General features: G+C 50.9%; 3 protein-coding genes across 9 annotated transcripts in view; 1 reads left to right on the top strand and 2 right to left on the bottom strand.

The window, feature by feature from the left end:
* Nucleotides 1–25,729, top strand: part of UBAP2 (ubiquitin associated protein 2) — a 158,216-nt gene extending 132,487 nt beyond the window's left edge. For all 7 annotated transcript variants that reach the window (XM_064437758.1, XM_064437755.1, XM_064437757.1 and 4 more), the window contains 7 exons: nucleotides 18,197–18,275; nucleotides 19,403–19,617; nucleotides 20,989–21,088; nucleotides 21,172–21,279; nucleotides 22,760–22,827; nucleotides 23,749–23,940; nucleotides 25,507–25,729. In XM_064437758.1, coding sequence (XP_064293828.1) covers nucleotides 18,197–18,275; nucleotides 19,403–19,617; nucleotides 20,989–21,088; nucleotides 21,172–21,279; nucleotides 22,760–22,827; nucleotides 23,749–23,940; nucleotides 25,507–25,602 — 858 coding nt within the window. In that variant the 3' untranslated portion in view covers nucleotides 25,603–25,729. The remainder of the gene's footprint in view (nucleotides 1–18,196; nucleotides 18,276–19,402; nucleotides 19,618–20,988; nucleotides 21,089–21,171; nucleotides 21,280–22,759; nucleotides 22,828–23,748; nucleotides 23,941–25,506) is intronic.
* Nucleotides 832–1,411, bottom strand: LOC135310583 (interferon-like). The gene is given in 2 exon segments (XM_064438706.1): nucleotides 832–1,074; nucleotides 1,076–1,411. Coding segments are annotated over 2 exon segments (579 nt in total).
* LOC135310582 (interferon-like) lies at nucleotides 7,943–8,686 on the bottom strand. The gene has a single exon (XM_064438704.1). The coding sequence runs from the start codon at nucleotides 8,684–8,686 to the stop codon at nucleotides 7,943–7,945; it is 744 nt and encodes a 247-aa protein (XP_064294774.1).
* Nucleotides 25,730–25,945: the final 216 nt, after the last annotated feature.

Raw genomic sequence — 25,945 nt, 5'->3', positions numbered from 1 at the left:
CGTGGCTAGAGGCCCTGCCAGCAAGCCTGTCCCCATCTTTCTTCTAAGCCCGCGCAAAGTATTGAAAGGCGGCAAGAAGGTCTCCCCGGAGCCTTCTCTTCTGCAGGCTGAACAGGCGCAACTCTCTCAGCCTTCCCTCGTGGGAGGGGTGTTGCAGCCCTGGGCTCGTATTTGTGTCCCTCGTCGGGACGCGCTCCAGCCAACAGGTCCGTGTCGGCCTCGTAGTGAGGGCTCCGGGGCTGGTGAGGGGTGGGTCTAAAGCGGGACGGAAGGTGGAAAATGTTGAGGAGAGCAGGGCCGAGGAGATGATCCTGATGGCGACGGCTACACCCTGTCAGAGGTTGTGGGAATAGGTTGAGGAAAGGGCCTCCCTGGGGAGGCGGCAAAGAGAAGCGTGGGCACGGGACGCGCGGAGCCCCGTTTGGAGCAGGGCTTGGAGTGGGTGTTGAGTGGAGGTGTCTTCCCCCCACCCCAATGGCTGGTTCCTGTGCTTCGGAGACAAGAGGTAGTGGCAAGCTTTTTGCAACAGGTCTTTATTTTCTGGTGAATAAATAGGTGAATAAATAGACAGCGTAGTCCCAATAAATAGAGTAAGTCCCATAGTTGTCCCAATAAATAGAGTAAGTCCTATAGCTGTCCCAATAAATAGAGTAAGTCCTATAGCTGTCCCAAGAAATAGAGTAAGCGGTGTACATAGCGGAGCAGTGAGTGGAGGCTGGGGGTGCAGGGCGGCTGTTGCCATGGGTCGGGGAGGCGGGAGAGGAGAGTTGGGGATGGGGCGGTGGTGCAGAAGTGGTGGTGGGGCCGTGGGGGTGGGTGGGGGTGCCTGGGCTAACCGCGCAGGGTGCGGGTGAGGTTTTGGAGGCGTTGGAAGCAGAGGCGAGCTTCGAGGCGGACGTGGTCCCAGGCGCAGGGGCTGTGGTTGTGGGTGCGGAGGAAGTCCTGGATGCGCCCAAAGTATATCTCGATGTCGAGCAGCAGCTTGCGGAGCCCTTGGCCTTGGAGGAGCGTGCCGCTGTCTGTCAGGCATCGCTGTAGCTGCCGGCTGTGGTGCTGGAGGCTGTTGAGGAGGCGGGTGGCGTGCCTGGGCGTCCCAGTGTTGGGGGACGGTCGGGCTGCTGAGGGTGTCGAAGAGGCGCTGGAGGAGGCGGTGAGCGGCGGCGGCGGCTTGCTGTGGGTGGTTGGTGTGGAGGAGGGTGTCGGGGAAGGGGAAGGGGTCGTGCAGGTGGTGGCAGGGCGGTGCGGGGCTGGGAGCCATGGCCTGGAGGAGGTGGGTGCTGTCCCAGGGGAAGGTGGCGTCGCGGGGACGGAGGTGGTGGCAGGCGAGGGCGGTGGCGAGAGCCGTGCGGAGGATCAGGAGCACCGCGGCACCGTGGCGCAGGCGGGGCTGTGGGGTTGCGGGCGCGGCCATGGCGGGGCTGCGGGTGGTGCGTGGGTGGTGGTGGGCAGGAGCCCGCTCAGGCTCGGTGGTGGTGCGGGTGGGCGCTGTGCTTGGGGTGCTGCCGGGCGGCCGGCTTTATGTGGTGCCGCGTCCTTCCCTTCCTCGCTTTCTGATCGCAGCGAGTTTCCGGCTGTGGCTTTCAGTTTTGGCTGGTGGCTGTGGTGGTGTTGGGGAAGCGCGTTGGTGGGGTGTCCGTGCGTGGGGAGGGCGGCGGTGTGTTGGGGGGAGGTTGGCGGGAGCGGTTGGCTGTGGGATGCGAAAGCGCTGGGGCAGAGCCCTTGGGGGCAGCTGTGCCGGGGAGGTGTGTGAGGGTTTCCGTGTTGGTGCTGCAGGGTGAGCTGTGGTGCGTCTTTTGTGGAGCTGAAGTTTCCCTTCCTGCCCAAGCGTGTTTTCCGTCTGTAGTGCCGTGGTGTTGGCTGTGGTCTGTTTCCCTTTTGCTTGTGGCTCGCCTTTGTTTTCATCTCCGCTGGTCTTTTCTTTTTGCGTTGGGAAGAAGGGTTGTGAAGCGATGGCACTTGGCAGAGCCTGGGGAGCCGCCTCCCGGAGCGAGGGCCTGGGGGTGGCTCTGGGTGTGGGCACTTGGGCATTGGGTGTGTTGGTGGACGGAGCTGCCCCAGCTCCCGCGTGAGAAGCTGATGAGAATGGGGAAGAAAGGCAGGCGGCAAGGCTTGAGGGAAAAGGAAGAGGAAGAAGGGAAGAGCTTTGCTCGTCGTGCTGGTGCTGGTGCTGGTGCTGGTGCTGGTGCTGGTGCTGCGCTGGGTCCCTGGCTGCGGTCCCACGCGCGTGGCCCTGTGGCAGGGGTCGTCTTGTGTTTTCTGTGGCTCCTCGCCTGAGGTGCCTGGAGAGCAAAGCAGATGATGTCCCCCGTAAGCGCAGGGTGTTGCGTTTGGGCTGGCGTGAGCCCCTGCGGCCCTAGAGGAGGGGTGTCCAAGAGTCGCCTGGCGGTGGAGCTGAGCCAGCTGCTGCAGCCGTAGAGCACTGAGTGGGAGGAGGAGGAGGTGGAGGTTGCAGTCGCGCTGAGGTTTTCGGGTCCGTTGCAGCAGCGAGGATCACGTTCTGCTTGTGTGAGAGATGCTGCCACGTGTTTCCCGAAAGCTGTTGGAGCGGGGGAAAGGTGCGCGTGTCGGTGTCGGGCTGGGAGCCGTGGTCTTGTCCGTCAGCGTTGTGCTGGTGGGCGCTGTGGTTGGGGTGCTGGCACGTGCACGATGATGTGGCGTAGCTAGGTGCCGCCTCTGGAGGAGGCAGTTGGAGGTCCGTGGCTGGACCTTGTCCCCGTTGCCCTAGAATGGTTGGTGCTGCGAGGTGTTTTCAAGCAGCGCGCCGAGAGAGTTGTCGTGAAGAATGCCTGAAGTAGCGGCAAGAGTAGCGGAGCTGAGCCTAAGCCGAGCGAGGATGTGTGCCGTGCCTCTCCTCTGTAGAATCATGGAATGGTTTGGGTTGTCCTTCAAAGGTGACCTGGGCCAGCCCCCGCAGGGAACGGGCAGGGGCATCTTGGACTAGATGAGGTGGCTCAGAGCCCCGTCCAACGTGACCGTGAGTGTTTGCAGGGACGGGGCATCGAGCACCTCTGTGGGCAACGTGTTGCAGTGTTTGGCCCCCGTCATGGGTAAAAAAAGTCTTCCTTGCATCTAGCCTGAATGGTAGCGCCTTGGAGTTTAAAACCACGACGCCCTGTCCCGTGGCTAGAGGCCCTGCCAGCAAGCCTGTCCCCATCTTTCTTCTAAGCCCGCGCAAAGTATTGAAAGGCGGCAAGAAGGTCTCCCCGGAGCCTTCTCTTCTGCAGGCTGAACAGGCGCAACTCTCTCAGCCTTCCCTCGTGGGAGGGGTGTTGCAGCCCTGGGCTCGTATTTGTGTCCCTCGTCGGGACGCGCTCCAGCCAACAGGTCCGTGTCGGCCTCGTAGTGAGGGCTCCGGGGCTGGTGAGGGGTGGGTCTAAAGCGGGACGGAAGGTGGAAAATGTTGAGGAGAGCAGGGCCGAGGAGATGATGAGAGCAGGGCCGAGGAGATGATCCTGATGGCGACGGCTACACCCTGCCAGAGGTTGTGGGAATAGGTTGAGGAAAGGGCCTCCCTGGGGAGGCGGCAAAGAGAAGCGTGGGCACGGGACGCGCGGAGCCCCGTTTGGAGCAGGGCTTGGAGTGGGTGTTGAGTGGCTATGTATTCCTCCTCCCCCAATGGATAGTCCTTGTTCCTAGACTAGGGGTGTCTCTGGAGGTTGTTAGTTCTCTGTGTGTAATGTGGGATGTGAAAGTAATACCCGTTTGGGGTAGGAATATATTTGGTCCTTGTCAGGTTGTTGTGGTTTTTTTTTTCATTTCTCCTTCTTCTCCCGGGTTACCGCTCTTGTCTGTTTTCTTCTTCTAAATTTCTCTTTGTGCCCAAATCTCTTTTCATTTTGTAGTACTCCATTATTGCTTTGGGATATTTTGGTTTCATTATGTTATTAATCTTGTTTTAATATCAGTATATGATTTTTTAATGTAATATGGGAGATGTGTAATATTATTAATTTCTCAGGAGCTCTTTAAGTCCCCCTGTCCTTTAACAAAGTGACAATGCGTGTATATGCTTCAGCACTGTTGTTTACTCCTGTTGTACAATCCCTTTGCTTCTCTTTCCTTAGTCTGAACCTCATACTGATGGTGGATAAGTAGTCTTTTCTATACTGGTGGTTATTGAATAATGAAGGAGATGTAGCCAGAATTTTTTTTACTAGAGTGATTTTTGCTATTTTTGCCTTTTTGGATATTTTATGTGAATACTCTCTCATTGTGTTGTGCAGAATAAAAGGTCCTGTACAAAGAATTCCAGTTTGCAATTCTCTTACTTGCCTGGTGAAATGGTTGTGTCTTATGTTATGCCCTCAAAGTACTGAAACTTCCTGATTTGTTCCTGTCCTTTTTTTTTAATCTTTGTTTAAGCATAATTTCTTTCAATTTTTAAAACTTTTTTTCAATGGTCTGTTTTTCTCTGGAGGTCTCAAGTGCAGTCTGGTACTGATGGTAGGTGGTGTCCAGGAATGGACATTCCAAACCTCCCTGATCTCTCTTCTGGTGTTGTGTCATCTTCATGGTAAAGATAATAACAATGTGTTTATTCTTTCATGTTTTAATTCCCTGTGTTCTAGCATGTGTCATTACCTCTCCTTCTCTGTTGATGTCTGAAGAGGATTTGCTTTCTTTAGCCACCTCAGAGAAAACTGAGCCAATGAGGTTTCCCATGGTAACCTGGGAAAAAGCTTTCGAAGGTGCTGGGGTCCATCAGTGCTGTTTGCTTTTTAAGTACCACCTCCTAAAAGTACAGAATCAGGTAATTCCAAAGTGTAGAAGGAAGTCAAGCAGGCAAGGCAAAATACTGGCTTGACTTACCAGGGATATCCTTCTTGAAATAAGGCAAAAAAAAGAAAGTGTATGGCCAGTGGGAACAAGGTCAGGCAACATGGAAGGGTATAGGGATGCTGCTCACCATTGTAGGGAGGAAATACATGTGGCTAAAGCTCAGTTGGGGTTGAAGCTGGCCAGTACTGTGAAGGAAGGACAATAAGAAGGGCTTTTAAAACACATTGATGGCAAAAGGCAGGACAGAAATAACATTGGCCCATTGCTTGATAAGAATGGTTGCCTCACAAGCAGGAACATAGACAAAGCCAGGGACATTTAATACCTTCTTCGCCTTCGTCTTCAACACTGGGCTAGAGAACCATGACTGTGGGAATGATAAACTCCCAATAAACCCCAAACCTGTGCAGGACTGCTGTTCCAGCTGGATCCCTGTAAGTCATTGGGGCCTGATGGGATTCATCCAAGGGTAATTAAAGAGCTGTCTGGTGTCATAGTGAGACCTCTCTCAATGACCTTTCAATGCTCTTGGGAATCTGGAGAGGTCCCAGTTGACTGGAAGCTGGCAAATGTTGTCCCAGTCTTCAAGAAGGGCAAGATGGATGACCCCGGTAACTACAGGCCCATCAGTCTCACTTCTGTGCCTGGCAGAATTATGAAGATGATTAATCTGGGGGTTTTTGAAAAACACCTGAAAGACAAGGCAATCATTGGTCCCAGTCGGCATGGGTTTACAAGGGGAAAGTCCTGTTTAACAAACTTAATTTCTTTCTATGACAAGGTCACCCACCTAGCTGACCAAGGGAAGCCAGTCAATGTGACCTTTTTGGATTTCAGTAAAGCTTTTGATACTGTCTCTCACAGTATCCTGCGGGACAAAATGTCCAGCAGACAGCTGGATAAACACGTGACGCAGTGGGTGAGCAATTGGCTGATGGGCCGGGCTCAACGGGTCGTAGTAAATGGGGTTACATGGGGCTGGTGGCCAGTCACTAGCAGGGTTCTGCAGGGATCCATCTTGGGGCGGGTATTCTTTAGTGTCTTCATAAAGGGCTTGGAGGCAGGACTGGAAGGAATAGGAATTAAGTTTGCTGATGACACAAAACTGGGAGGAGCTGTTGACACTCTCGAGGGCAGAGAGGCCATGCAGAGGGATCTGAACAGACTGGAGAGCGGGGCAATCACCAACCGTATGAAGTTTAGTAAGGGCAAGTGCCGGATTTTGCACCTGGGGCACGGCAACCCTGCATGTACGTACAGACTGGGGAGCAAGAAGCTGGAGAGCAGCTCTGCAGAGAGGGACCTGGGGGTTCTGGTCAATGGCAAGTTGAACATGAGCCAACAGTGTGCCCTGGTAGCCAAGAGGGCCAACCGTGCCCTGGGGTGCATCAAGCCCTGCATTGCAGCTGGTGGAGCTAGGGGATTGTCCCGCTCTGCTCTGCTCTGGTGCGGCCTCACCTCAAGTGCTGTGTGCAGTTTTGTGTGCCACAGTACACTGAGGATACAAAGCTACTAGAGAGTGTCCAGAGGAGGGCTACGAAGTTTGTGAAGGGTTTAGAGGGGAAGCCATATGAGGATCATCTAAAGTCACTTGGTTTGTTCAGCCTGGGGAAGTGGATACTGAGGGCAGATGTCATCGCAGCCTGCAGCTTCCTCACAAGGGGAGGTGCTGATCTCTTCTCTCTGGTGACCGATGATAGGACCTGAGGGAATGGCAGGAATATGTGCCCAGGGAGGTTTAGGCTGGATATTAGGAAAAGGTTCTTCACGCAGAGTGGGGTGGAGCACTGGAACAGGCTCCCTCAGGAGGCAGTCACGGCTCCAAGCCTGACAATATTCAAGAAGAATTTGGACAATGCCCTCAGACACATGGTGTGAATTTTGGGGTTGTCCTGTGCAGGGACAGGAGTTGGACTCGATGATCCCTGCGGGTCCCTTCCAACTCAGGACATTCTATGATTCTATGAGGTCCTCCATGCTTGGCATTACAGGTCATTTCTGGTTAGAAGGAACATCAGGAGGACAGTAGTACAACCTGCACGTTACATCTTGAGGGATCCTGCTGTGTACCTGAATATATTTGGTCCCACTTGTTTTCTTGCTCTCCAGCTGCAGAAGTAGTCCTCATTTGTGTTTGCACAGAGCAGTGTCTTTGTAGCGATGTGCTGGTGGAGGTGATGTGACTGAGAATGGAGGACAACCTCTTTGTCCTGTTCAGGGGGAGGCTGAGGCTGTTGAACATTTGTATTGTCTTGCTTGGGCTTACCTGGGGAGGGTGAAGTACCCAGTGCAGATATTTTTGGGGTGCTGGATGGAGGATGAAGGAGCAGCTGGTGCTGGTGGTGCACGGGCAGTTTCCTTCATGGGGTATGCTGTGCGGGGCTGTGCTGGTTGATTTGGACCACGTTGGGTGGTGGTATTTGTAGGATGATTGTTTGTTAATGATGTGTTGGGGTGAAGAAGGGCTAGGTCAATGTGCGCTGTTTGGAGGTGGCTTTCAGGTCTTGGCAGTGGGAGCGGGTTAGGAAGGGAAAGGTTGGGTGGTGGTAGAGGAGGAGCATGCAGGCCAGGCATCGTGTTGTCTGGGTGAGTGTGTGCTCTGAGGGTCTGGCATCAGTGCGAGATGCCTACAGGCTTGAAGGACCATAGTGGGTCCCTGAGAGTGGGCTGCTTTCCAAACACTTCAACTGGGGCAGGAGGCATCGGTGGGATGGGCTGTAGGAGGGAGGCCCATCCCTGCCTGCCTACAGAGGCCGTGTCCTTGCCTGTCAGGTATATGCATGATGACGACCTCTTTTCTTTTATTCTTCTTATTGTTTTTTTTTTGCAAAAAGTCTTTATTTCCAACAAGTAAATAAATAAATACAGAAATATAGAAACAACTAGCTGTATAAATAAATAAATAAATAAATAGAGTGTGTGATAAATAGTTGTTGGTGTGACAGTCCTGCAGTGTCCATGGGGACCTTCCCCTCCATCAGATGAGGTTGTGGTCTTGATGGGCTACACAATGCTGTGAGTAATAAATACCAGCCCTCTCCCCATCACCTCACAGCTGTCTGCGAGCGTGCAAGCAAATTCCTCCTCCTTACTTCTCAATGAGGCTGTGGCCGCGGTGCGGGTGTGCAGGTTCTGCCACAGCCCGGCCCCAGCCTTGCTGCAGTCATGCCCGTTTCCCCCTCAGCACAGGCTCCTGATGGGCAGAGGTGTGAGCAGCACTGAGCAATCCCACCCCCGGCTGCTGCTGCCTCCACTGCATCGGTGGCTGCCGGCGCTGGCCCAGGATGGGCATTTGGTGCGGGTGGCTTTGGTGGAGGGCAGGAGCGGCTCGGCTCTTCATTTGCCGTATGAGTATGTCCACACGTTGGAAGCAGAGGCGAGCTTCCAGGCGGACGTGGTCCCAGGCGCAGGCGCTGTGGCCGTGGGTGCGGAGGAAGTCCTGGATGCGCCCAAAGTATTTGTTGACATTGAGCAGCAGCTTGCGGAGCCCTTGGCCTTGGAAGAGCTTGCTGCTGGCTGTCAGGCATTGCTCCAAGTCATGTTTGTAATGCTGGAGGCTGTTGAGGAGGCGGTGGCGTGCCTGGGCGTCCCAGTGTTGGGGGATGTTCGGGCTGCTGAGGGTGTCGAAGAGGCGCTGGAGGAGGCGGTGAGCGGCGGCGGCGGCTTGCTGTGGGTGGTTGGTGTGGAGGAGGGTGTCGGGGAAGGGGAAGGGGTCGTGCAGGTGGTGGCAGGGCTGTGCGGGGCTGGGAGCCATGGCCTGGAGGAGGTGGGTGCTGTCCCAGGGGAAGGTGGCGTCGCGGGGACGGAGGTGGTGGCAGGCGAGGGCGGTGGCGAGAGCCGTGCGGAGGATCAGGAGCACCGCGGCACCGTGGCGCAGGCGGGGCTGTGGGGTTGCGGGCGCGGCCATGGCGGGGCTGCGGGTGGTGCGTGGGTGGTGGTGGGCAGGAGCCCGCTCAGGCTCGGTGGTGGTGCGGGTGGGCGCTGTGCTTGGGGTGCTGCCGGGCGGCCGGCTTTATGTGGTGCTGCGGCTTTCCTTTCATCATCATCATCTAGACAGAATTTCCCTATTTCTATTTTCAGTTTTGCTTTTCATTTACTTTCTCCTGAGGGTTTTTGTTGTGCTTGTCTAAGTGTGAGCGGGAGATAGCCCTGCTCTAGGGTACCGGAGCTGGTTCTTTCCCAGGGCTGCTGTCAGGGGCAGCCCGGCTCCTGTGCTGTTAGGGTCCAGTGAGGGATGTGAAAGTGTGGCGGTAGAGGTTTCTGGGCAGCTGTGCTGGGGTTGCATTTCAGAGTTTTAATTTTGTCCATTTTTGGGTTTTCTTTCTTGGTTTTTATTTTCAAGTTTCTCTGCCTACCAATATCTATTTTTCTTATTTCATGCTCTGATATTATTTGTATATGAGCTAATGTATGTTTTCCTTTATTTCTTATTGACAAATATTTTTAGTTTGTCAGTTAGTGGTGTGTTGTTTGTTTTTTTTTTTCTCTTTGTGACATCTGCAAGTTTTGTGCAAGAGTTTTTCATCCCTCTGCAAATATCTTGCAGAATATTTTTGGGGTCATCTGTCATACCCCCCACCTCCCAAGTTATTTGTCCTTGGTGTGTTCATATTTAGAAATAAATGCATCAATGTTATGAAGGCTTTTTCATCAACTCTTCATGTAATGATTGTCATTTATAGATTTTGGTTTTCTTGTTGTGTTTTGAATTTGTTGTAGAAATTAGGCAACATTGGGTATTTGGGAGGCAGTAGTGGGTTGGAATATTTCTTTGACATGCTGGTCTGCTTACATCTAGAAAGTGAAAGTGGGCAGAGTCCCAAGTGCAAGACGTCAGTGCTTCCTGGGAAGCTTCCAGTAGCGAGAAGCAGCGGTGGCTGCTGAGACAGCAAGAATAGGGCTTTCTCCTGAGGTTTGGGAGGGGGTTCTTTTTTAGTTTAACTCAGTGAATTAATGTGCATATTGATGCTGTAAATTCTCACTGTGGGTTTTTTTTTGGTGTGTGTATTACATCGGGATATGCTGTCTTTTCTGTAGTCTGTTGCAAGCTGCCTGTGTAGCAGAGATCTTACAAATGCCTTAGCTGGTGTGCGTGGTGCCTAGCAAGCTGCTTGGTGTAGCTGAAATCTATTATGTCAGATCACTTACCATTTTTCAGTCATATTCTGTGTCACTTTTTGAGTCTGTTCCTGATATTTCAGTTTTGACTTTAAGCACCTTCTCTTGCATGCCTTCTGTAGGTCAGGAAATACCCATGTTGTTTGAAGAACAAGAGTATTTGATTTTTTGTTTTGAATGTGTGTATGCACAGGTGTATGGCATAGGGATATGCAGTGTTGATGTGGTTTTCCCCCTCCCGAGGGACGGTGGGAATAATTGCAATCCTCAGCTGCTGTTCCTCTGCAAATTCAGTTTTATTTTGTTCAGTTTGTCTAGGGGAAAATGCAAGTGTGTCAGTTCCAGTTCATATCCACTGAATCCTGTTGAGATCTCTTCTCCAAATCTGATTTTTGTGGCATTTTCCTCAGAAGGAGAGAGGAGAACTGCTTTTGAGTAACCTGCTAAGACTTCTAATGTGAATGCAGTTGTGTTTTGTTAAGTGATTCGTGCCAGAGTTGATGAGGTGGAATTACCTGGGATGGAAAGGGTGATGAAATATGGCACTGTTCCAAGTTACAGAAAGGACCTGTAATACTCAGTCTTTGCTGGATGATTTCATGTTCAGTGATGGAGGACTGGGTATAGGAAACAGCAGGGTGATGCGCAGAAATGCAGCAAGGGGGAAGGTCCCATCAACTCTGAGAAAGCATCTGAAATGCTGGGGAATTTGCAGAGAGGGGTATGGATGATGTTTTTCCACTGTCGGAGAGTGTGTGGAAATGGATATGTTAGTGGTTAAAGCATTAATTCTTCACGGATTGGAAGTGGTGAGGAGTAAACCATGAGAATTAGGAGGAAAAATGCTTAGCAGATGTCATGGTTTAGCCGGCAGCTCAGCCCCACACAGTCGCTCGCTCACTCCCCCACCGGTAGATGGGGGGAGAGAATCAGAAGGGTAACGCTCGTGGGTTGGGATAAGAACAGTTTAATATTTAAAATTAAAAGAAACAACAACAGAAATGCAGTGTAAAGGAGAACAACGAGAGGCACAAAGCCCCGGGGGAGGGGGGAAGGGAGGGGAGAGGGGGAACGAACTGCCGAAACGAACCGCACCGCCGCGTTGCAGCTGCTCGCCGCCCGCCGACCCGATGCCGTGCCGCTCCCACACTGCCACTGCCCCCCCTCAATATACTGGTCACGGTGTCACATGGTACGGAATGAACCTGCCATTGGCCAATCAGGGTCAGCCGCCCCCACCACGGCCCCGCCCCTCCCAGCCCCCGCACCACGCGGCAGAGCGCGGGAAGCTGGAAAGGTAGCCGACCCCCACAGTGAGGAGAATTAACCCCTTCTCAGCCAAAACCAGCACATTCTCCACCCCTTATTCCATACCATTTACACCATGCCCAGGTCCCATATGATGCAATACAACCGTACCAACCACCACCCCTCCCCTTCCCATCCTTTAACATAACACACAGACATCATTCCCTTAGTTCATGGACCTTCCCTGTAAAATGTCCATTAAAATGTCCATTGAGTTCCCCAGTCCATGGCTCTGGGCTCCATCTGACGTATCAGTCTTTCCGGGTGGGAGAGATGGTGTGTGGCGTTGGGTTGCTGTATACGAAGTCAGTCATCGTTCCATCACTGCTGCATGGCTTGTTTCATAGTTGATCTTCCATGGGTTGGGAGGATCATACTCTGATATCATTGATACAACACAGAGGTGACACACAGTATTATATAGCAGTTCACATTGTGCCATTCAGTTCATTGACTGTTTTCGCCCAAAATCAAATCCCCTTGAGGCACACATCGGATTTCTCCATCCTCCCGCATCACCCACCAAGTGCGCCCAGGTCCTCGAGCAAAAGCAATCCCACGAATGGGTTTGCCTTTGCCGGAGGCAGATAGAACCCAGACTGTTTTGCCTAGCATGCTTTTTGTGTGCACTACAGGGACTCTGTCCCCTTCCACAGTATGTAGGATTTCTGACTGGGCAGGGCCAGCTTGGTTGGCAGATCCCCTCGTGTTGACTAACCACGTGGCTGTTGCTGAATGTGTATCCCAGTGCTTGAATGTCCCACCCGCTATTGCTCTGTGTAGTTTTTAACAGTCCATTGTACCGTTCAATTTTCCCAGAGGCTGGTACGTGATAGGGGATGTGATACACCCACTCAATGCCGTGCTCTTTGGCCCAGGTGTTTATGAGGCTATTTCGGAAATGAGTCCCGTTGTCTGACTCAATTCTCCCTGGGGTGCCGTGTCGCCACAGGACTTGTTTCTCAAGACCCAGGATAGTGTTCCGGGCAGTGGCGTGGGGGACAGGGTATGTTTCCAGCCAGCCAGTCGTTGTTTCTACCATTGTAAGCACATGGCGCTTGCCTTGGCGGGTCTGTGGGAGTGTGATATAGTCAATTTGCCAGGCCTCCCCATATTTATATTTCAGCCATCGTCCCCCATACCACAGAGGCTTTACCCGCTTCGCTTGCTTGATTGCAGCGCATGTGTCACATTTGTGGATAACCTGTGCAATAACATCCATGGTCAAGTCCACCCCTCGATCACGAGCCCACCTGTATGTTGCATCTCTCCCTTGATGGCCTGAGGTGTCATGGGCCCATTGAGCTAGAAATAGTTCACCCTATGCTGCCAGTCCAGATCCACCTCAGCCACTTCAATCTTGGCAGCCTGATCTACCTGCTGGTTGTTTCGAAGTTCTTCAATGGCCCGACTCTTGGGGACGTGAGCATCCACATGCCGTACCTTTACAACCAGGTTCTCTACCTGGGCAGCAATATCTTGCCACAATGTGACAGCCCAGATGGGTTTGCCTCTGCGCTGCCAGTTGCTTTGCTTCCACTGCTGCAGCCAACCCCACAGGGCATTTGCTACCATCCAGGAGTCAGTATAGAGACAGAGCACTGGCCGCTTTTCCCATTCAGTGATGTCTAAGGCCAGCTGGATGGCCTTTACCTCTGCAAACTGGCTCGATTCACCTTCTCCTTCAGCGGTTTCTGCGACTTGTCGTGTAGGACTCCATACAGCAGCCTTGCACCTCTGGTGCTTTCCCACAAGGCGACAGGACCCATCAGTGAACAGGGCATATTGCTTCTCATCTTCTGGCAGTTTGTTATAGAGTGGGGCTTCTTCAGCACGTGTCACCTCCTCTGGTGATAATCCAAAGTCTTTGCTTTCTGGCCAGTCCATAATCACTTCCAAGATTCCTGGGCGACTGGGGTTTCCTACTCGAGCCTGCTGGGTGATCAGTGCAACCCATTTACTCCATGTAGCATCAGCTGCATGGTGTGTAGAGGGGATGTTTCCTTTGAGCATCCAGCCCAGCACTGGCAGTCGGGGTGCCAGGAGCAACTGTGCCTCAGCACCAACCACTTCTGAAGCAGGTCGAACCCCTTCATATGCTGCCAATATCTCTTTTTCAGCTGGAGTATAGCGGGCTTCGGACCCTCTGTATCCCCGACTCCAAAACCCTAGGGGTCGACCCCGGGTCTCCCCATGTGCTTTCTGCCAGAGGCTCCAGGTAGGGCCATTCTCCCCAGCTGCAGTGTAGAGCACATTTTTTACATCTTGTCCTGCCCAGACTGGCCCAAGAGCTACTGCATGAACTATTTCTCGTTTGATGTGTTCAAAGGCTTGTCGTTGCTGAGGGCCCCATTTGAAATCATTCTTTTTCTGGGTCACTTGACAGAGAGGGCTTACGATCAGACTGTAATGTGGAATATGCATTCTCCCAAAACCCACAACGCCCAAGAAAGCTTGTGTTTCCTTTTTGCTAGTTGGTGGAGACATGGCTGCTATTTTGTTGATCACATCCATGGGGATCTGATGACATCCATCTTGCCATTTGATTCTTAAGAACTGGATCTCTTGTGTGGTGGGTCCCTTGGCCTTACTTTGTTTTATGGCAAAACCAGCTTTCAGAAGGATTTGGACTATTTTCTCTCCTTTCTCAAAAACTTCTTCTGCTGTGTTGCCCCACACGATGATGTCATTGATGTATTGAAGGTGTTCTGGAGCTTCTCCCTGTTCCAGTACAGTCTGAATCAGTCCGTGGCAAATGGTAGGGCTGTGTTTGCACCCCTGGGGCAGTCGATTCCAGGTGTACTGGACGCCCCTCCAAGTGAAAGCAAACTGTGGCCTGCACTCTGCTGCCAGAGGGATTGAGAAGAATGCATTAGCAATATCAGTTGTGGCATACCGCTTGGCTGTCTTTGACTCCAGTTCGTATTGAAGTTCTAGCACGTCTGGCACAGCAGCACTCAACGGTGGAGTGACTTCATTCAGGCCACAATAGTCTACTGTTAGCCTCCACTCTCCATTAGATTTCTGCACTGGCCATATGGGACTGTTAAAGGGTGAGTGGGTCTTACTGATGACTCCTTGGCTCCTCAGTTGGTGAATGAGCTCATGGATGGGAATGAGGGAGTCTCTGTTGGTGCGATATTGCCACCGGCGCACTGTTGTGGTGGCGATTGGCACCTGTTGTTCCTCGACCTTCATCAACCCCACAACAGAAGGGTCCTTCAAGAGACCGGGCAAGGTAGACAGCTGTTTAGTGTCCTCCGTCTCCAAGGCAGCTACACCAGAAGCCCACCTGTACCCTTTTGGGTCCTTGAAATACCCTCTCCTGAGGCAGTCTATGCCAAGGATGCACGGAGCCTCTGGGCCAGTCACAATGAGGTGCTTCTGCCACTCATTCCCAGTGAGGCTCACTTCGGCCTCCAATGCAGTTAGCTCTTGGGATCCCCCTGTCACTCCAGCAATGCTGATGGGTTCTGCCCCTATATAGTTTGATGGCATTAAGGTGCACTGTGCACCAGTGTCCACTAAAGCCTTGCACTCCTGTGGGTCAGATGTGCCAGGCCATTGGATCCACACAGTCCAGTAAACCTGGTTTTCCCTTTCCTCCACCTGGCTGGAGGCAGGGCCCCTGGAGTCCTGATCATGGCAGTCACAACTCACTTCCTGTAAATGTGAATCAGGAGTCCCTCTATTACACTTAGAAATCAAATCAGCGCTTCTGCTCCTCTGCCTGGGGACTTGCTCGCTGGAAACTGGAGCAGCAGCTTTCCTGGAAGAGCCTTCCTGAGTAACTGTTCTTCCTTGCAGTTCATGTACTTGTGCCTCTAGGGTCGAAGTAGGCTTGCCATCCCACCTCATCATGTCCTCTCCGTGGTCACGCAGGTAGAACCATAGGGTGGCCCGTGGTGTGTATCCCCTCCTTTGAGCCAAAGGATGCTTATTCCTAACAGCTGAGACACTACTCTGTCGAGGTGGGGAGCAGGACGTATCTTCTTTGAGTTGCTGGACCTCTTGGGATAGTTTCTCCACAGCAGAGATGAGCGAGGAAGAGATATTTGTTTCATAATCCCGGAGTCTATCAATCACCTCTGCCACCGCTGGTGTCTCGTCCTCTCTCCAGGACATCACTGCCAATGAGTTTGCATGCGAAGATGGCGCGCTCTGTACAAAGTTCCGCCACATGGGTCGTGTGCACTCGGCTTCATCTGTATCTTTGGATGACCGTTGATCGTCCAGGTCACCATAAATCACCTCAAGCACAGCTAATTCCCTTAGATACTGGATGCCTTTCTCCATAGTTGTCCATTTTCCTGGGTGATATGTAACATCTTCTTTGAAGGGATACCTTTCCTTCACTCCAGACAGGAGTCGCCTCCAGAGGCTGAGGGCTTGTGTTCCTTTTCCAGTCGGTTTGTCAGTGCCCCCTTCCCCAGAAAGGGATCCCAATTGTTTGGCTTCTTTTCCCTCTAGTTCCAGGCTACTGGCCCCATTATCCCAGCATCGGAGCAGGCAGGTGACAATGTGCTCACCTGAACGAGGGCTACAATCTTTTTGCATATCTCGCAACTTGCTCAAGGACAGGATTGGGTGGTATCTATTTCATTTATGACTTCTTTCCCCTCTCCCTGTGATGACCCTGCCTTTTCATTGTCTCGTTCTAAACGAGTTGACGTCCGTTTCCAATATTTCGTCTTGTGTATGGGGGCAACTGGTACAGGTTTATTTCCTGAACCATTTCCAGTACTTGTTGTGGGGGACTGTGTGGCTGCAGTGCCTGTTGTCAGGGCTGGAGTGACCACAGTGCCAGTCACTTTGCATTTCAATCCAGAGACACTCTATTCCACTTTGGGGCACTGAATACTGTTGAGCAGGGCTCGGTATGCATGGGCCAGGCCCCAGCAGGTTGCAGTTATCTATGTCTCTCTGGAGTTCCCAGCGTAACAACATACTTTCTCCAAATATTCTACTAGTTTTTCAGGATTCTGCACTTGTTCAGGGGTGAAGCTCCAAAACACTGGGGGTGCCCACTGCCCTAGGTATTTGCCCGTGCTATCCCACATGCCCTGCCACTCGTAACTGTCAAGCCTCGGGGCAGGTTTCTGGGTGATATTCTTGAGTTGCTTAGTCAAAACCAAAACAACATGCCCCAAAACTAACAATAAGTGCACCTTACCCACCCAAGGATGTTCAAGATACAAAAAGGTTGTTGTAACAAAGGCACAGACATCATAGAACAAAGTTGCAAAGGTACTATTCTGTATTTCCGCCATATAAAGTCTCTCCGAGGAGGAGGTATAATTGCTGATTGCCTCAACAAGGTGGTATCCGAAGTACAGTAACGGTTTCAGCAAAAACCCCAAATACCAGATAAAGCTGAAAACGAGTGTTTGTATAACAAATCTTGTAGGCAAAACATTACTAATCACAGCAGAACACAGCAGACTCAACAAACCAGCACTGATCTTTAACACCAACTGCAAAAAGGACAACGTGGTGCTGTGACCAGCAGCTGTTGTTATCTCCAACCCTTGAGCCCCACGTTGGGCGCCACAAAGACTGTCGTGGTTTAGCGGCAGCTCAGCCCCACACAGCCGCTCGCTCCCTCTCCCACCGGTAGATGGGGGAGAGAATCCGAAGGGTAACGCTCGCGGGTTGGGATAAGAACAGTTCAATAATTAAAATTAAGAGAAACAACAACAGAAATGCAATGTAAAGGAGAACAACAAGAGGCGCAAAGCCCCGGGGGGAGGGGGGGGGGGGGAGAGGAGCGAACCGCCGAAACGAACCGCGCCACTCCCACACTGCCACTGCCCCCCCCCCAATATACTGGTCACGGTGTCACGTGGTACGGAATGAACCTGCCATTGGCCAGTCGGGGTCAGCCGCCCCCGCCACGGCCCCGCCCCTCCCAGCCCCCGCACCACGCGGCAGAGTGCGGGAAGCTGGAAAGGTAGCCGACCCCCACAGTGAGGAGAATTAACCCCTTCTCAGCCAAACCAGCACAGCAGAGTACCAGCCCCACATGTGGGGTTCACCCAGATAGGGAAGGTCAAACTTTTCTCTTTGTCTCCCAAACTGAACACAAAATGCTGCTTTGGTTTTGCTGGCACGTCCTGTTGTCTCAGAGTGCAAGCTTTCCAGGGTGAGGAATGTCTTACCTTCCTCTAGAGGAGCTAGAAAATTATCTGTGGCAGTGGTGTCCACCCTTTTTGATCACACACCCCGTCAGTAAAAATTTTGTGAGGACTCACCTCCAATATATTTTATATACATATACTACTGTAGTTGTAATAGGTATGTTATAAAACATTCACAAAAATAAAAATTGGAAAAGATTGGGAGAAAGGTTAAACAAAAACTTTTTTGTGTGTATTTTATTTATTAATGGTACCAAAACCACTTTCTTCATGCACCCCAATGGATTGTCTTGCACACCCCACTTTAGAGACTACTGATCTGAGCTCTCCTGTAGCATAGTTTAAATACATTTTCCAGTCATCCAAAAGTAACTCTTTGTCTCCATGGTTTTTTTAAAATGTTTGTGCTGTTTTCTTAGCTAATGTTTCCACTTTTATAAAACAAGTCATGGTACAAGGGTTAAAACCTTTAGACTACATTCACATTGTGCTTACAGTCCTGGCCTGACCCCAGGTCTTCGGCCCCTAATGGTGTATTAATCTTCCAGGTACAGTCTCACTGGAAGATGACAGCTCAGAGCTGAGGGCTGGGAAGGGAAGGTATTTAGTGGTTGCCTTTAGCCTACCACTAAGGGATTAAGTAGTTGTATATAGCATTAAAGATGTCTATAAAGTAGGTTTATTCTGAAGTTGAGGATCCAGGTAAATCTTCAGCTCTGCTATAACGTCAGTTCCAACCCAAACTTCCTTTAGTTCCTTCTTTTTAAATTTTCTTATGCGTATAATACAAGATTCATAAGAGCTGTCCAGCTCTGTTATGGTTTCAACTATTAATAATGTTGTCTCTTTCCAAGGATTACTATGGAATTACATTCCCTGCTCCTGCAACCTTGACAGGCAGAGATGGGAGCCTTGCTAACAACCCGTACTCAGGTGAGTGCTATTTAAAGACAAGGATGGTAAGTGCCAGAATAGACCCCCCTGAGCAGCTTCCCATACTTAGTTACTGCTATTTTTGCACATGTGTGTTCCCAGCAGGAGCTGCATCTGGCAAGCTCTCCCTCACCCTTTCCAAATCTAATGGTCTTCATTCCCAAAGCGTGTGGTTTAAGAAGCCCTTCCTTATTCCTACTCTTGCTCTGCCATTGTCTTTGTGCAAAGATGACATGAATGCCATGCAGGATTTTCAGCCAGTGTTTTTCACCCACAGCCATCAAATAAAGCTTAAAACTGTAGCCATAGGTGTTATAATTCCTATAATGATGATATTAAGTGTTGTCATACTTATTGGTAACCAACAAAAAGGAGTACTGCTTGGGAATGAGATAGATGTGATTGATGTATGTCACCTCCCTAAAACACACGTGAATATGATGCTCTGTAGGTTGCCAGAAAATGCAAGTGTTCAGGAGTTTTCTGCTTCATAATCACTTCTCCTCGGAGGCTGCTTTTGGGTTAATAACCAAATTTCCCTTCCTACTTCTTCAATAAGGTGGCCCACGATGCAAGCCTTGCTTTCCTGGCCTTCAGCTACTGCCTCCAGAACTTTGGTGGTGTGAGGAACCAGACATCTAACTAGTCATGCTTGATTATAAGCAGACATTGACAAAAATATACCCATCGCTGCCTGTAAAACCTAACTTGCTTTCTGCCCATGAAGCTTAGCTAATCAGTTTAACCTCCAGGGGAGTCACACTTTAACCCAACAACCATTTGCTCTTTGGCTATTTACCATACTTCTGCTTTTAGCACATTTTATTGCAATGATTGATAGTAATGAGTCTCCTCAGACTGTGTGAGATAGGTAAGTACTGGTATCCATTTTATCAATGGATTAGCCAAGGCATGGAGTTCTGTGCCATGATCAGGTAATGTCCCTGTGGCCATCAAGGAAGAGAGAGAACAGCAGAGCACTTCCCATGAACAACTGCAGGCTTTCAAGTGTAGGGTGTGCTCTCTTCTGTAGTTGTTTACTTGTATTCAGAGGATTTGAATCCTTTGAGTCCTCCGCTTTTGGGGTAGCTCTGATAGCTTTTTCTGATCAGTTCTTTCTTCCGCAGGTGATGTAACAAAATTTGGCCGTGGGGATTCTGCCTCCCCTGCTCCTGCTACCACGCTTGCCCAGCCACAGCAGAACCAGACACAGACTCACCATACAACTCAGCAGCCCTTCCTCAACCCGACCCTGCCCCCAGGGTACAGCTACACTGGGTTACCTTACTATGCTGGTGTGCCTGGCGTACCCAGTGCATTCCAGTATGGGCCAACCATGTTTGTAAGTGTGACAGCCTGAACTGTAACCCTCCCTTCGTGCCTCTCTGGTTTTGCTCTCTTCAGCCCAAAGTTTCTACATCTGGGAATCATAGAATGGTTTGGGTTGGAAGGGACCTTCTAGTAGATCATCTAGTCCAACCCATCTGTTACGGGCAGGGACACCTTCACTAGATCAGGGTGCTCAAAGCCCTGTCCCACCTGCCCTTGAACACTTCCAGTAATGGGGCGCTCACAACTACTCTGTGCAACCTGTTCCAGTGTTCCACTACCCTCATTATAAAAAATTTCTTCCTTATGTCCAATCTAAACCTACCCTCTTTCAGTTTAAAACCATTGCCCTTTATCCTGTCACTACAGGGCCTGGTAAAAAGATTTTCTGCATCTTTCTTATAAGCCCCTTTTTAAGTATTGAAAGGCAGCAGTAAGGTCTCCCTGCAACCTTCTCTTCTCTAGGCTGAAAAACCCCAACTCTCTCAGCTTCATAGGAGAGGTCCTCCAGCCCTCAGATCATTTTTATGGCCCTCATCTGGACCTGCTCTAACAGGTCCATGTGTTTCTTATACTGGGGACTCCAGAGCTGGACTCAGGTCAGGTCGCATGAGAAGAGTAGAGTTATCCCCAGTCTGCAAGGGATCTCCAACAATGTGCAAGCATGAGAAAATAGCTGCAGTTTTGTTCCCAAGAAAACAGGGAATTTAAAAGGCCAGAACTCATGGACTCTTGCAGAGGTTACTGTAAATAGCAGGCAGCTGCAGCTCATGGAATCAGTGTTCCTGAAAGCCCTTACCAGTGGGTGGAGAATCAAGGAGAGACCCAAAGCTGAGCCAGTGAGCTGAGAGTGCCTAGAAAATCCTTCTGAGGATGGAGCAGACCCCATTAAGGTAGAGAGCAGTGCTGGTAGTCTCAGGAGGAAGAAGGTTATTTGGGAAGAGGTGATAGTCCAGGCAGAAGGGTAGATGAGTCTGTTTTAGGGCCCTGTAGGACAGTGGTTTATGAAACAGCCTCAGGCAGGAATTGATGTTTTATTTTATTCTGGAGGGAGAGCACTGTGGTTGCTCCTTCTTGGGTTTGTAGGTAAGAACTTGCAGTTTACATTCACTGTGTGAAAGAAATACACAGGCTGGTCTGACAGAGTCTGTACTGCAGTCAGAGGGGTGGCTCTAGCAGAAAACCTGGGGCTTGCACAAATCCACTACAGCAAGTTACTGCTGTAAGTGTGAGTGTCACTTCCTATGCCATCCCAGTGCTCTCCACTCCAGATTAAATTTCCCATGTGAGGTGAAGGTGCCTTCCCCACTAGATGGCAGAGGGAGCTTGGGTTTTTTATGTCCTTCCCTAGTTAATAGGCCTTCCATTCCCTTCCTTTGTCCAGGTACCTCCAGCATCTGCTAAACAGCATGGAGTCAACCTGAACACCGCGTCGACTCCTTTCCAGCAAGCGAGTGGTTATGGGCAGCACGGCTATGGAGGAGGTAGGCTTGCCACTGCGCTTTTCATGTGAGCGTCTGCAGAGCTGCTTGCACACTGTAACACCTTGTCTTGTACACACCGGCAGGCTATGATGACTTAACGCAGGGAACGGCAGGTGGAGATTACAGCAAAGGAGGCTACAGTGGGTCATCTCAAGCACAAAACAAATCTGCTGGCACTGGACCTGGGAAAGGTAACACATGAGACTTGAGGTTGCTCTTGAGTGCGATTTTGTAGGGGAAACTGCTGTGCAGTCAACTCAGCAGCCAGCTCTAAAGAGGGTCACAATCCAAGCTGTTTCTCCATCTCCCGTATACAAAATGCTTTTTTAATGGCCCAAGTGTTCCTTCTAAACTTCATGGCTGAACTTTGCATAAGGATTTGTGTGGCTGATGCGCAGTTTCGTCCACAATTATACATGGAAGAAATGGTGAGCTGTTTCCTCTGCCTAAGTTTTCTTTGCTGAAGAACAGTGGTCCTGCAGCAGTGCCATGTTTTTGAAGCCTAAGTAGTTGCATACTGCTGGTGAAATGGTCCTCTGCCAAAAGTTGGCAAGATATTGATTTTCTTGGTAGGCACGTGAGATAGCCATGTGCTAGGCGCAAGCAGGGCAGTTCACATATCTCTGGGTTGTTGTTTCAGCTGCTTTTGTACACCCTGTAACTCATTGCGTTGTTTCATGCCTGGAAATGTTTCCTTTGTGACTGTAAAGGCTGAAGAATTTATACAGCTTATAATGAAAGCTTTATTCTGTACATGCTGGTTAGACCTGAGAAATATCGACTGAACTGCTTAGCACTAACTAGTTCATTCTTGGGCTTAAGCAAATACCAAGCATTTGCTGTGCATTTGAAACACCAACTGGACTGGCTTCAGCCAAGAACTGATCACGCTCTCCTCTCCAGGGGAGCAATCCAAAAAGGAACAATGTCCTAGGAAAGGTACAACCTTAGAGCAGTGCAAACCCTCTGAGTCCAGCCTCTGATTCACTGGTCAAAGGTTTTACTCTCATCCAAGGGAAATTATTAGAGCCAGTCTTTATAAGATGGTGAATAAGTGGCTGGTTTGAGAGCCACCTCACTGGTAAATGAGTGTTTCTGAGCCTGTTGAGGCACCAGCTGGTCCAGATGGAAGCCAGCCTGAATCAATGGTATTAATTCTCTCAGGGCAGAGGAGCACTGCAGAGCTCACCCTTCTGCAGGATGTGAAAGGACAAGGGCTTAAATGTATAGCAGATGCTGAGTCTCATTGCTCAGTACACTGTTGGAAAGCCCTTGAATGCTGCAATGGAGCCAAATGCGTCCCTAATCCTAGGGGAAAGCTGGCTTTTCATGAGCTTAAATGAGTGTTCAGTGCAGCCAGCTGTTGCCTGGTCAAGTGCATTTGAATCCAAGTAGTAACCACTGGGTCATGGATGTGCGTGATTTATCCCAGTAGGCTTGTTTCCTGCAGCAGGATTGGGGAATTGAGTCTTTTCTGGCAGTGTTGTGGGTCTGACAGCGCAGAGAACCCCACTGGGCTGGCAGGCAGCAGCAGCAGGGTGTGTGGTGTGTGCAGCAGCGGCAGACAAAGGTGCATCCACTGAGGCCATTGGAGGTGCCAGGGGCAAAGCATGGGGCTCATGCTGGGTGGTGATTGACTTTCTCATTGTCAGTGGCTTTTTTGTTTTCCAGGTGTTTCTGTGACCTCAAGTAACACTGGTGTGCCTGATATCAGTGGCTCAGTCTATAACAAGACTCAGGTGAGCAACACTGGACCTTCCTCTTTCATGGCCTGAGATCAGGCCAATGGCCAGTCAGCCTTGGGTCAGGAGGCTGTGGCGTTTCTCACACTGGCTCTGTTTGCTGTTGGAGTGGAGTCTTGACCTCTGTCCCACCATTTCTGCCATGTCAGCTCCCGGTGGCTGCTGCTGGCATAGGTGCAGCACCCTACTCTGCTGGGGCTGCCTGCACTGCTCCACACAAGCTGATGATTTTAGTCAAAATAGCTCCCAAAGCAGGTAAGTTGAGAGGCTGGCTGCTCTTCACCAGAGAGACCAGTCACCTGAGGGTCCCTATCCCATGCTCTCCTGTAGCTGTTGCTCAGCATACAGCCTCCACGGAAGCAGAAGGCGCTTTGAAAAGCTGTGGTGTGCACTGGGCTGGTGTCCAGCTCCTGTTTTCTCCTCTTTGCACCCTGAGCTGGGGCAATTAGTGTCTGGCTGTGATCCATGCTTACAGGTAGGAAGCTGGTTATCAGCCACATGCTTAACATTAGGGATCAAGCTTTGGCCATGGGCAGGAAAATCTTATTGCAAGTTCTTCTTGCGTTATGGTTGGGCCACCCTGGGTAGGCTGAGTAATTCCAGGCTGAGCCCTGCAATGTGTGATGGACTGACTTGAGGCAGCTGCTGCCATCCCATGTCCCACTGAATAAAAACAGGTCAGAGAAGAAAGGAACACAGTAGCTGTGGAAATAAAACATCAGAGAATTAGTGCAGAAATATGGGTGAAAACAGGAGCTGAAATTCATCTGCTGAAGTGCTTGCAGATGTGACTTGGTTTGCTCATGGGGTTGGTGAAATGTTCTGGTGATGTGTGTTTGGGCTGCTCTTGTTCTTGTCTGGTCACTGTGGGGCTGCTCACACCAGTCCCTGATCCTGTCCCCCTCACCTTTCATGCAGACATTTGACAAGCAGGGATTCCACGCTGGCACACCACCTCCTTTCAGCCTGCCCTCTGCTCTTGGATCGACTGGGCCCCTGAACCCTGGTGCTGCCCCAGGTTATGCTCCAGCCCCGTTTCTCCATATCCTGCCTGCGCATCAGCAGCCTCATTCCCAGATGCTGCATCACCATCTCCAGCAGGATGGGCAGGTGAGCTAGGCCCTTCTGCCTCTGCAGTGTGCCTGAGGGCAGATTGCTCACTCTCACACTTGGAGGGTCTTGGAGGCTTTTGCTTCCTTCTGGTTTTTGCTTTGCTCACTGGGAAAGGGTCTTGACCAGGACTGCAGACTGACAGACTTGATGTCATTGACCAGCTTGGGGAGGGAACCATATGGAGTTCAGGAAGGGAACGTGCAAAGTCCTGCCCCTGGGGAGGAACAACCCCATGCACCAATATATGCTGGGGACCAAAGCAGCTTGGATGAAAAGGCCCTGGGGGTCCTGGTGGGTACCAAGCTGACCATAAGCCAACAAGGCTGCAACAATGCCTTGCTGCAAAAGGCGGCCAGTGTTACCCATGTCCGCATTAAGCAAAGTACTGCCAGCAGGTTAAGGGAGGTGATCCTGCCCCTCTGCTCAGCACTGGTGAGGCGACAGCTCAAGTCCTGTGTCCAGTTCTGGACTCCCCAGTACAAGAGAGATATAATTGTACTGGAAGGTCCAACAGAGGTCCACAAGGATGATGAAGAGACTGGAGCAGCTCTCCTGTGTGGAAGGGCTGAGAAAGCTAGGACAGTTCAGCCTGGAGAAGAGAAGACTGAGAGGGGAGCTCATTAATGTATATGAATACCTGAAGGGGGGATGCAAGGAGGACGGAGCCAGGCTCCTTGCAGTGAGGCCCAGTGACAGGATCAGAGGCAATTGGCACAGACTGAAACACAAAGTTCCCTCCAAACATCAGGAAAACACTTTTTTACTGGGATGGTGACCAAGAACTGGCACGGGTGGCCCAGGGAAGCTGTGGAGTGTCCATCCTTGGAGCTGTCTGGACACAGTCCTAGGCAGCTGGCTCTAGGTGACCTTGCTTGAGCAGAGAGGTTGGACAAGATACCTTGAGAGGTCACTGCCAGCCTCGGCCAGCCTGTGATTCTGGGAAGAGGCCATCCTGTTGGGGGTGTGGAGAGATTGTCTGTGATGTGTGAAGCCAAGGCAGGAGGTGCTGTCCCCTGGCTGCAGTGGGAGAGCAGGGTGTAAGCACTTGTACTGTAGCTCTGGGGGAAGAATCAAGGATCCCCTTGCACGTTGCTTGTTGGCTCTAATTTCTGATTTGGTGTCACCAGCTGATGCATTTCCTTCCTCGCTATAAACATTCCGTGAAAAAACAGTGTTCTGCCTTAAAAGTCCAGAAATAGAAAATGTCTTCTTTCTCAAAATGTGTGACATCCTTGGCTGGTGCACCACCTCTGTTTACCTTGAGGGAACTCCTTTGCTGTCCCCAATCCTGAGCCTCTCCCTCCTTGCGCTTGAACCTGTCTTGGGTGGGGGGCGGTGGGATGGTGCATCCCCACGCCCCTGCTTGGTGTCTCTGTGGCTGCTCATCCTTTGTTGTGAGGTGCAGAAACGTTGCTGAGCAGAAACAGATCCGTTCAGGGGGGAGCATCGCTATGTTGGTGGGTGTCAGGGCTGTCCCTGGGGGCAGCAGGACTGATGATGTTCAGGTGGGCTCATCTTGCTGGGACTGCTGATGCCCATGTCTCCTTCCTTTCTGATTTCTAGGGTGGATCTGGCCAACGCAACCAACCCAGCGCCATGCAGCAAAAGTCTCAGGCTACCAAAACCGCCTATGGCACTTCTCCATACTGGACAAACTAAATCCGAAACTGGGGAGGGGGGAGAAAATGAAAGGAGAGGAGGAGGGCAAAAAAAAAACCAAACAAAACCCAAAAGAAACAAAGAAAAGAGAAAAAGAAGAAAAGACAAAGCCCATTCTTGGAATTATTAGGAGAAGTAACTGCTCAGCCAAATGTCTGTGCGGGGAGAACTGCAGCCAGCCAGCCATCCTCTGTGTGACTCGCCCGCTTCCTCTTTGAGTTGCTGTTGTATGTAATATATTTATGTATGTATTTGTAAATGTAATAGAGCCTAAATGTGGTTTTCTGCATCTTGCAGCCTGTTTTATTTTCTTTTTAGGAAAACTAATTAATCATTTCCCATT

This window comes from Phalacrocorax carbo, chromosome Z (assembly GCF_963921805.1).
Source record: "Phalacrocorax carbo chromosome Z, bPhaCar2.1, whole genome shotgun sequence".
NCBI classification, from domain to species: Eukaryota; Metazoa; Chordata; class Aves; order Suliformes; family Phalacrocoracidae; genus Phalacrocorax; species Phalacrocorax carbo.
This window is presented reverse-complemented; position numbering and strand designations above follow the sequence as displayed.